We start from the raw sequence: 10946 nt of genomic DNA, 5'->3' as shown, positions 1-10946 counted from the left end.
CTTGGGGCAGCCAACGGAGAGGGGAGGCACGTCTGGCTCTTCAGCAGCAATTCGGCGATGGGTCCCTCACTCCCTCTCAGAGTGAAGGACCTGCCGCCGAATTGCCGCCGAAGAATGAAGCGGCCGCGGTACAGCTGCCGCCGAAGTGCTGCAGATCACAATCACGGCTTTTTTTTTTTTTTTTTCTTTTGGGGTGGCAAAAATCCTGGAGCCGGCCCTGCCTGCAGCTCCCATTGGCTGTGGTTCCTGGCCAATGGGAGCTGCGAGGGCGGCGCTTGGGATGGGGGCAGTGTGCAGAGCGGAGCCCCCTGGCTACCCCTACGCGTAGGGGCCAGAGGGGGGACATGCCGCTGTTTCCAGGAGCTGAGTGGAGTGGCCCCCACCCCTGCTCCTTGGCTGGAGCACCAGAGTGGGGCAAGGCCCAGACCCCGCTCCCCAGCGGGAGCTTGAGGGCCAGATCCAGCCCGCGGGCCGTAGTTTGCCCACCCCTGTGTTAAAGGAACAGCAACATATTTTCAGTCTGGGCCCAAGACTTCTGTCCCGCCCCGCAACCCCTGTGCCTTTAAAGACAAGGTCAAAAGTGCAAGACCTCGGGATGGTTTGATCCCATGAGCGGCTCACCAGTCTGAAACACAGCTTCAGCATTAGGTGGGCTTTGTTGCAGCACCCAGGGCACACACCAAAAATAGCCCCTAGGGGATTACTCACACTGCCTGGGTCCAACCCCCGGCTGGATAACAAGCCGAAGCAGTTGGCACACGGCTGCCACACATCAGCCACTGCTCCTCCCACTCAGAGTCTCTCTTGCAATTGGGGAAGCCAGCGTGAGCTGGGCCTGGCTGAGATGATGCCCGATGTGCAGCTTGGGTCTCTTAAATGCTTTGAACGGACTGTAAGACTTTGCATTTAAGCGGAATCCTTTTGAGACAAAAGCGTCTCGGAGAACCAGCAGCGTCAGGTTTCAAATTCTTTGCATTTTTAACTCTGCGGTTTCCTTCCCTGTGTCATTTACACTATTTTGGCCTGGTGACACAGGAAGGCGGGGTGTGGTTTTGTCGGGTTTGTCTTCTGAAGATGGAGCTTACGACCAGGATGGCATTATAGGGGTGTCTGTGACCCTTCCAGACCGTGTTCTTATGTTTGAAAGCTCTTTAATGGTGCCGAACAAACAGCAACACAGAATTGACAGACTGGATCACACCCAGACCCCATCTAATCCACGTTCTATCTCCAGCAACTGCAGGGACCCCGCGGTGGGCAGCCATGGGATAATCTGCCCCCCCCACGAGCTCTCCTCCTGGTCTCGAAGCCCATCGTCTTGCAGTTTTGTCCCCGCTGGGACAGCAGAACTGACCTAACGAAGTCACCCCCCTTTCCAGTGCACTGCCCTGCCAGACTCTTTCACACTGGTGTGACAGCAGGCTGGTTTGCCAGCACTGCAGGGGAAGTTGTAATGAAACCCATCGCCAGCCAGACGGAAGAGCGTCGAGAAGGACGGTTCACATAGTGCTGGCGGCCGACCTGGCGCTTCGGAGACAAGTGAGACGATGAGGGACCCAATTCTCACTCACACTCCGCTCACTTCCTTATTCTTGAGTTACACCCGCACACGAGTGGACGCGGGCCCATGCTGCTTAAAAACACAATCACTCTGGAGGGCAGGAGGGTCTAATGGACAGGGCACCAGGCTCGGACTCTGCAGATCTGGGGTCAGCTCCCTGGCTCTGCCACAGACTCCCTGGCTGACCCTGGCCAAGTCTCTTATTTCTCCCCGTGCCGCTGGTTTCCAGCTATAAAATGGGGATAGCGCTTTACTGGGGTGTTAAGGAGGAACTCAGTGTTTGTGGGGCTCGGGTACTGCAGGGATGCGAGTCCTCACAGGTCCCAGCCAGTGATTTTGGTCCACGTTGCCCTGAGAGCATCTCGTATGAAGCACCTGCCTTGTTCTGCCCAGCAGCCGAACGCAGCAGGCTACAGAAAGGGGGCGGAAGGGCAGCTTGGTGTGGAGAGCCAGAGTGCTGGCTCCGAGACCCCCCCCCCAGGGCAGCGGTGAAACATGCTGTGGTGCCGGCCGATGGCTCCAAGCCCAACCTCTCCCATCCCTGCAGAGGGACGCTCTCCCGAACTCCCACCCATCGGCCTGGCCCAAGAGCATCATCGGCTTTTATAACAGCCACTGAAGACCCCCCGGATGGGAACAGTTTGCAGGACCAGCGAGGTCATATGGGAGCCAGTGACTGCAGTGGAGCAGCTCCCGATTCCCATCCCCCCCACCCCAGTGTGGGAACTGTCTCTAGGAGTAACACTGCATCAGGGCAATCGCCCGATGCGCCTGCTCCCGTGGCTAGATTCTGCTGTAAAGCGGCTGTGCTGGGCGCATAACCATCCCGAGGCACTCTCCGCTCACAGGAGACGCGGGCTGGAGTGAAGAGGGTCAGTGCTAACCGAAATTTGGAAGGAACCATCCAGCCGTGCCAGGGAAAGTGAGGAGGACTCTGTCGTCCAGGTGATTAGGGCACTCGCCTTGGATGCGGGACACCAAAGGGAGTAATTTAGACAGAGTGGGATAGCCTGAGAAAGCTCCAGCCCAGAATAGCCCAGTGACCAGGGCTCCCTGCTGCAGTGGGGAAGAGCCAACCTCAAAGCCCTTCTCCACATCAGGCAGTGGGGGAGGGGGGGACATGAACCCAGATCCCCCCCCCCGATGAGTATCCTATGCACGGGACTAAAGCTCACAAGGGTGGGGCCCCACCCCGGCCGTTTTGGGACTTGCTTGCTGTTGGCAAAACGCCTGAAAGTTGAAGCTAAATGCGGGGGTCAAAGGAAACCTTTCGCCAAAGGAGACGTTCCAGCTTCTCCCGTCTGGTGGAAGCGATTCAGGGAACTCGGCAGGAATTCACTAATACTTTGGGTCAGCCCCAAACGTCCTTTTTCAGCAAACAAACCATTCAGCTGAAAACCATCACCCAGCCCTACCCGTTTGCCAACCGCAAATCCAGGGCTAGCGTAGGGAGAGTGGTGGAGGCGGCGGTATCTGTGGGGAGGCGGAGCTTGCCCACTTCTCATTTAGGAGCCTACATTAGTTTATCCACCTTTTTTTTTTTAAAAACGACTAAGCCACTGGAGCAGGGCTCTCGGGGCCCAGAGCCAACATTGGGCTCAACTGCAAGAAGAGCGGGGGGAACGGAACGAGCCCCTCGTGGCCGATCGAGAGCCCACGCACCATCACAACTGACGGGGACGGGCGGGGAGCACAGGGGCTCTCGTGGACTCCCAGAAGGGACGTGGGAGATCCCAAGGATGAGAGCTAAGACTCTCCTTCTGCTAGCTCGGCCTCAACCCCTCCATTAGCAGCTGGGCCAGCCAAGGCTGTGCCAAAGCAATAGCGGCCTCTCCATCACACAGCCCTGGCAAGCTCGGCACAGAGCCGTGCAGCAAGAGGCAGCAAAGGCTGCGAGCCCATGGACAGACAGGGCTCATTACCCAGAGCTATTTGACAAGCAAGGGGCTTCTGTCTCCATGCCACCTCTTGGCCACTAAGCCTGGAACATCAGCTAATGGCCCTGACAGGAGGGGCGGGGCAGGCCCCCCCAGTACAGGCAAGGAGACGAGTGGGAAGAGCAGGAACCCCCCCCCCCCCCGGGTCCTGCTCAGCTCAGGCACCAGGGGACAGGCCTAGCAGGAGAGAGACCCGGTCACCCTCACAGAACAAGGCAGCCAGTTCCCAGACAGCAGCCAGGCCGAGATGTAGGAGGCGGACGCCTCCTTCCTTCTGGAGTGGGGTGTAGCCGCCAGGCCCCACTGCAAGCTAGGCTGGCCGGGCTGCTCTGGGCACAACAAACTTTTGGTCCATGGGGTCCTAGATGCACCGAGCCCCCTCAACTCAGCAATGGCTACACGCACTTGGCACTTCTGGAAGAATGAAAAGTACAAGCTGGCAACTGACAGCTCCCCTCCCCCCACCTTGGCAGCTGCATGTGGGCATCTGGACGGGCAGCAAACTGGACAGCTGGCTTGAAACCCAGAACCAAGGCATCTGTGTGTCAGGGCCCCCGATTTGCCGGTGGCACATGGCACCCAGCAGCAGGGCGGCTGCGGGCAGCAGGGCAAGATCTAAAAAGCCTCGTTTTCACATTGGCATCGCCTTTCCCACGGAAAAGAATCTCTCTGTGCACAGGCAGCAACACCAGCAGCAGAGATCCCCTCACTGCCCTCCATGCCCAGCAATCCCTGGCATCTTAATTGGGTTTCAGGACATCTGCCTCACACCTAACCAGGTGCTCCCACAGCCCCCATCATCTGCATGAGCACCACGACCGTCTGCGCCAGGAACGTGCCAGGATTCTCTATCTAGGGTAACAGGGAGACGGGATCTTTACTTGCTGCACAGTTAAAGCACACGAGACTGGATGCACGTCTCCAGAGCAGAGGGGATCTATCCCCGACAGCACGTGCTAGGAACTGGGGGCCGGGGGAGGCGGAGCCTTCAGCCCACGCAAGCTGACGTTCTCGAGGTGTCCCCTCCCCTCCAGGAATACATCTATCTCCCCGCGAGGTGCAGTTCACTGCATTTTAAGTTGGGGAAACAGAGGCCAGAAGAGTGACTCACCCAAGGCTAGGGAGCAAGTCAGTGGCAGAGCTAGGATGGGAGCCCAGGGGTCCCGATTCTCCCCTGCCGCATGCGCAGGGGTGTGATTTTACAGCTGTGCCGGCAGGACCGAACGGCAGAGCTGTGCTCCCTGGCAAAAGTGACTTGATGAGAGGCGGGCAATGGAGGGTCACGTCCAACTCCCAGCTGTGCTGTGTGCACTAACCACTAGACCGCACTGCTCCCTGCAGGCTAGACACGGGAGCAACCCTACTTCCCCAAACTCCACCCTCTGTTCAGTGCACCCAGCCCCAGGGAAGGCAACGGGGCTGCACAGGGGTCACTGAGGCAGCGCTCAGCCTGGGAGATTGCATGATTAGGGGGGCATGAGCTAGGAGGAGCCCAGCTGGGCTCAGCACCAGCGTGAGCTCATCTCATTACCAGATGGCCAGGGCCCGTTTGATTGGGAGGCCCCGAGAGCCAGCGGAGGCGGCGCCCTGGCAGGCCATTCGCACAGAGACACATTGCAGATTAGACCTAGGCCGCCAGCAGGCTCTGGGCCCCTAGAGGGGAGCGGGTCAGGCATTCGAGCAGGCCTCCCGGGAGGCCAAGCAACGCGGCCTGCCCAGCAGCAGTGCGGCCTCCGGGTGGGCGAGACAAACTGCAGGGACACAGGGGCCGGAGGGGGGGGGGGGCGGGGGGGGGGGGGGGGAGGGGAGGTAGGGGACTCTCTCCCAGCGCGAGTGCTTGAGATCCACCGACCCACGGCCCCCTGGCAGGGGCTCACTCACCATCCACCACCTCTGGACATCCGGCGGGAGGTCCATGTTCTCCTTGGTCCACACCGGGGAGATGTTGCTGTCATAGTGGCTGGTGAACCACGCCAAGGCCCCTGCGTCCTCCGTGCACCTGCGGCAGGCGCACCCCTCCCCAAGGCGCCCGCCCTGGCTGAGGCGCTGCATGCCGGCGTAGCCGGGCACCAGCTTGACCCGGTGGAAGCCGCCTGGGCTGTCGGGGTCCAGGTAGGCCATGCTGGGGTGCGAGTACGTGAAGAGGAGCGACATGACGAACACCAGCAGGAAGGCGGTCGAGAGGAACCAGAACCGCAGGGAGCACTTCATGGTGGAGGGGGGAGAGGAAAGGACCACCCTGCCGGGGCGGGGTCACCGGGTCCACTGGGCTGGCTGCTGACGTGCCAGCCGGCCTGTGCCGACAGTACGCTGCCCACCCTCTCCGCGGCAGCAGGGCATAGGGCAGGCTGGGGGGATGCACAGGGCAGGGGGGAAATACACTGGAGATTGGCACAGCGACGCGTCCGGCTCCCCAGGGGCTCTTTAGTCACCGCAGGTGCAGTCACGGCTCTCTGGACGCCACAGAGCCCAGCTGGGTCCCAGATGCTCCGTTACAAGCCAAGGCGGGGAGCGAGGGAGCGGCTGCAAGTCCGGCTGCCAGTCCCCAAGCCCTGGATTAACAAGCAACAGGAGCCCTGGTCTCTCGTGGGCAAACAGCTCCCCTCTGCCTTGGGCCCCAAAGGGGAGCCGTACTCCTCATCTCCTGCAAGCTCCGCTGGCCTGGGGACGAAGGGAGCAAGTCTTGGTGCGCGCAGACCCAGGGTCTAGCCCCTTGTCGGCCGGTCACCTGCTGCACGACTCTGTCCAGGAGGGGGAAGAAAAGCGCATCTCAGGGGGACTCTGCGCAAGGGGCTAGAGCCAGGTTCCCGCCGCGCCTCGCCCGCACCTGGCTGGCTGCTGCTTTCCATCAGCGTCTCCTCGCAGCTGAGGGGGCCTCGCGGGCTCCGGTTGCCTGGGAGACAGCTGAGCTCTTGAGGAGCTCCACATCTGTAGCAGGGCCCGGGAACAGCTGCAGCTCGGAGGGGGTCTCTCGGCGGTTCCCCCGCCCCCGGACCGTGTGCGCAGCTCCTGCTCAGCCCTTCCACATGCTCTCAGGGACCCCCAGCTGGCGTTCAGCTGCAGCCTCCCTCATGCTCTGCAGAAGCCGGCCTTCCCCGCTGCGTGGGCCTTTCAATAATCCCCTGGCAATCTTCCCCTGCCGCTCGGCTGGAGGAGCTTCTGCTGTGACAAAGCCCTGGAATTGCAAGGGGGCAGGGATGGAGGAGAAAAGAGATTTAAAAAAAACAAAACAACAAATCACTAACAGCAAATAAAAACAAGCTCAACTGCTAAACCCCACAGAGCCGGCCACTGCCACCACGAGCCTAAACTCGGCCGGGGGCAGCTGGAGACCACCTGGGGCTGGTGAAGCAGAGGAGAAGCTAGATGAAGATCTCCATGAGTGGTCAGGGAGAGTCCTGAAACGTGCCCCCTTCTCCCAAACCTCCCCATGCTCCGTCTGAACGGACGTCAGCCTCGTACATGGTACGCCAGGTCCTCTCCGGTGGGAGAAGAGGAAGGGACACCCCTGCCTCTTAGACCACCTTGCATGGGTCTCTTGTTCAATTTGGCACAGTGAGGTTAGAAGTCCCCACGTGAGTCAATCCCGGGAAATCCCCCTCGGACCCTCCATCACAAGAGACATTGCATGGTTAGGTGCAGTTGCTTGGAGAGGCCCAGGGCTTCCACAGCAGGGGTAATGCAAGCCAGGCCGGGCTATGTGGGGAGCTCAGCCCTGAACCAGAAGGGGGTGCTGCAAGGTCAGGACAGAGGCCTCCCGACAGCTGTCTGGGGGAGGAGCTGGTGCTAAGTGGATCATCTCCTCTGTGCAGGTAGGTGCACTGTATAGGGAGCCTCTTGGTGATGGGCCAACAGTCAAGATGAGCCACTCACTGCCTGGAGACCCTCCCCCATGCCCAGACCCCACAGGGCCCGTTGGAGCCAGCAGGCGCTGCTGCCACCAGAGTTCAGGTTAGAGACGTGTCATCAACCTGCACAGATAGAACGCTGCTTCTCTGGGCTAGCTCGCGACCGCCTCTAGAGGGTCAGTGGAGTCCCTGCGGCCCCTGGGAGGTGCTGCTCGGGGCCCGACAGTCAGGGTGGAAAGGGCAGCCATAAGACCATGCTTCTTTAGAGGCTCTTTGATGCCTACCCTCCACGGGTTTGCTGGGACACAACGTGAACCCGCTCCTCACACTCCTCGCCCCGCTCCACCTGGAGGCTGCTCTTCACTGCAACACCCGAGGGACTAGACACACTCAGAAGCAGGCCCTGACCCAGACCCACAGGACTCAACCTCCCATGGCAGCCTCCAAGTCGTGACCCATCCTTGCCAGGAGGAATATCCCTGCCTCTGCCAGGACAGACTGCCTCAGCGCCAGGCCAAGCCAGAGCAGCCACTGGCACAAGCAGGCATGGCGTCGCCGAAGGGCTCTGGTTACGGATCATTCCAGGGAAGGCGCTGCCCATGCACAAAGCAGCTCCGGACTGGCTGAGGGAGGGATGAGCAAAGGTTAAGGTGGCTGCGTGGCTCAGGATTAGCAATGGCGTCTAGGCCCTTTCACTCCTAGGTGGCCGGTTCAAGCCTGGCTCACGCCAGTGGCCACCCCACCTCAGAGCCTTTTGGGTGATCTCAGTCCAGTTCCTCCTGCATTTGAGAAGGGAGCGCTCTCCTCAGAGATGCAGGAGGCCCACGTGCAGCAATGAGAAGAGAAGGGGTCAGGGGCCAATCTGGGACTCTACAGAATTGACCCTCGGTCTTCACCACCACCAGCTTCCTGTGGGCAAGTGGCTTGGTCTATGCCTCAGTTCCTCATCTGTGCAATGGGGACAACAGGCCTGCCCTCCACACATAGGCACATGAACCACAGGGGACGCTCAGATACCATGGTGACAGGAGCAAGGTAGGTACCAGAGGCAGAGGAAGGCTGGGCAAGTGGTGAAGGTACAGGTGTGTGGGAGGGGTTGGGGCATCAGGAGACCCGAGTTCTATTCCCAGCTCTGCCAGTGGACTCCCCCAAAGCACTAGGGATGACTAATTCCCACTCCCCCGCACAGGGGAGGGGGACATGCGAGATAATTTCTATCCGTGAAGTAAATCACTGGTATAATTCATTAGTGTCTTACCAGAGCACCCAGATGCCCCAGTCACGGACCAGCACCCGGCGGTGTCAGGCGCTGTACAAGGATGCCCTTTGCCCCCAAGAAGATTCACCAATGGACCATGCTGGAGGAGTGCAGAGCCTCTGTTAGGCTGGTGTGACGCCCCTGCCTGGGGAGCTCAGCCAGCGCGTATCCAAGCACGGTCCAGAGGAAATGGATGCATTTCTGATACAAGGGACATGTACACAGGGGTGTGTATAGAGCAGGGGTGGGCAAACTATGGGCCAGATCCGGCCCGCCAGCCATTTTAGTCCGGCCCTCAGGCTCCCACGGGGGAGCAGGGTCTGGGGCTTGCCGGGGAGCAGCAGCATGGCCCTCCTCCAGCTCCTACGCGTAGGGGCAGCCAGGGGGCTCTGCTCTGCATGCTGCCCCCACCCCAAGTGCCACACCCACAGCTCCCATTGGCCAGGAACTGCAGCCAATGGGAGCTGCAGGGGCGGTGCCTGCGGACAGGGCAGCATGCAGAGCCGCCGGGTCACACCTCTGCGTCGGAGCTGGAGAAGGGACATGCCGCTGCTTCCGGGAGCCACTTGTGGTAAGTGCCGCCCGGAGCCTGCACCCCTGAGCTTCCTCCCGCGCCCCAACCCCCTGCCCTGATCCCCCTCGAACCCTTCAAACCTCTCGGTCCCAGCCCAGAGCCCCCTCCTACACCCCAAATTCCTCAGCCCCACCCCAGATCCCGCACCCCCAACCAGAGCCCTCACCCCCTCCCGCACCCCAACCCCAATTCTGAGAACATTCATGGCCTGCCATACAATTTCTATTCCCAGATGTGGCCCTCAGGCCAAAAAGTTTGTCCACCCACGTATAGAATTTCATTTCATGTGTTTGCCTACAGGCGGCCAGTAGGGGGCGTATTTATACCTGCCTAGTCTCTTGTGGAAGCAGATGCTTCTCACCTAGCGAACTGCGGTTCCCGTCTGTGAGCAGTGGGCAACACAACCTTTCAGAAAAGCCTCCCCACGGCACTGAGTCCTGCTGCCTCTCGCTTTCCCTGACGCTGGACTGTGCAAGCACGTGGGAGGAGCCTTCTGCGAGGGCCGAGGCCCCGAGCGCTGTCAGAGGCAGAGCCTGCCAAGGCTCGCAGTCAATTGCTCACAAACCCAGCCAAGCAGAAGATGGACAGGACAGTCTTTTCCACTGCATTGCCTGCCTGGCGGCAGTGCCCAGGTGAGCGGTGCCTCTCTGGATTTCTACCCTAATGCGGCCTCACAGGCTGATTGACTGGCAGCACAGGGAATGTAAAGGCAAGTTCAGAGCATGGGTTATCGGAGACCTATGTTCATTCATTGCAGTGAGCCAGGAGACGCATCCCCCGCACTGCCAGGCCTGGATACCACCTTGGGCAGCCTCAGTCGGTGAGCCACAGCTGGTAAGATTTCGGCTATTAAGGCCTGCCTCCCCTTCAGCCCATGCACTGGCAGGGCAGGAGTGGGCCCTGTGGACAGCCCACCCAATCATCGGGAGCCACGTGACTTGCTGCCAGAGACAAGGTCTGGAATTCCCAGCTGGATCCTGGCTTCCAGGCCCAGAGCAGATGGGATAACGGGATGAAAGCAGGAACGTCCCATGCAGAATGGGAACGAGAAAACCCAGCACTTGTGGGACCTGCCAGTGCTCTCGGTGGCACCTGCGATCACAGCTGTCAACGGGTATCAGAGGAAGGGAGTTTAAGCTCCTTTTCCAGTTCGCCATCTTCACGCCTGCGCGTTCCCGTGCTGAGTGTTCATTGAGGAAGTTCTGATCTATTTCCAGTTCCGGCACTCAGGACTTAGCTGACCCCCTGCTGCTGTGTGTCTGGGACAGGCTGCGTGTCCCACTTGAAATGTTATCCTAAGGTGAGTCACCATAGAGCACAACCAGAACCTGTCCCCTAACGCGCAGCCCGGCAGAGACGGGATTGGAATTCCATGGACCACATCCAGCACGGGTTCCAGATACAATGTGCCGATCAATGGCACTACGAGCTTGGAGGCTAATGAGTTCCCTAGAGTTCGAGCTGGGCCAGCATAACCTTCCTCCACGCTGCACCTCCCACTCCCCAGCAATGGGCCACAGCCCTCCCTAGAGGGATCCACCAGTTTCCACAGCAATCTTGTGCCCTCTGAGCTGAGGCCAACAGCGAGGAGGTGCCAAGGGTGGCATTTGCTGCAAGTCCCTGCATCAAGACCTCACTTCCACGAAATCATAAGCCACCTAGGAGCCAGACAGCCACAGCTTTCCTCCAGGCAGGGCCAGCTTTAAGCCGATTCGGCTGATTCCCCGGAATGGGGCCCCGCGCCTAAGAGGGCCCCGCAACATCCGGG

General features: G+C 60.1%; 1 protein-coding gene across 1 annotated transcript in view; it reads right to left on the bottom strand.

The window, feature by feature from the left end:
• The window catches only part of LOC113406935 (CMP-N-acetylneuraminate-beta-galactosamide-alpha-2,3-sialyltransferase 2), a 17865-nt gene extending 11396 nt beyond the window's left edge, over positions 1 to 6469 (bottom strand). The window contains exon 1 of the mRNA XM_026653848.1: positions 5380 to 6469. Within this exon, the coding sequence (XP_026509633.1) occupies positions 5380 to 5709 (330 nt within the window). The 5' untranslated portion in view covers positions 5710 to 6469. The remainder of the gene's footprint in view (positions 1 to 5379) is intronic.
• Positions 6470 to 10946: the final 4477 nt, after the last annotated feature.

Source organism: Terrapene carolina, unplaced genomic scaffold (assembly GCF_002925995.2).
Source record: "Terrapene carolina triunguis isolate 2854851 unplaced genomic scaffold, T_m_triunguis-2.0 Scaffold166, whole genome shotgun sequence".
Classification (NCBI taxonomy): Eukaryota; Metazoa; Chordata; order Testudines; family Emydidae; genus Terrapene; species Terrapene triunguis.
The sequence above is the reverse complement of the archived record's forward strand: the minus strand, read 5'-3'. Positions and strand labels throughout refer to the sequence as shown.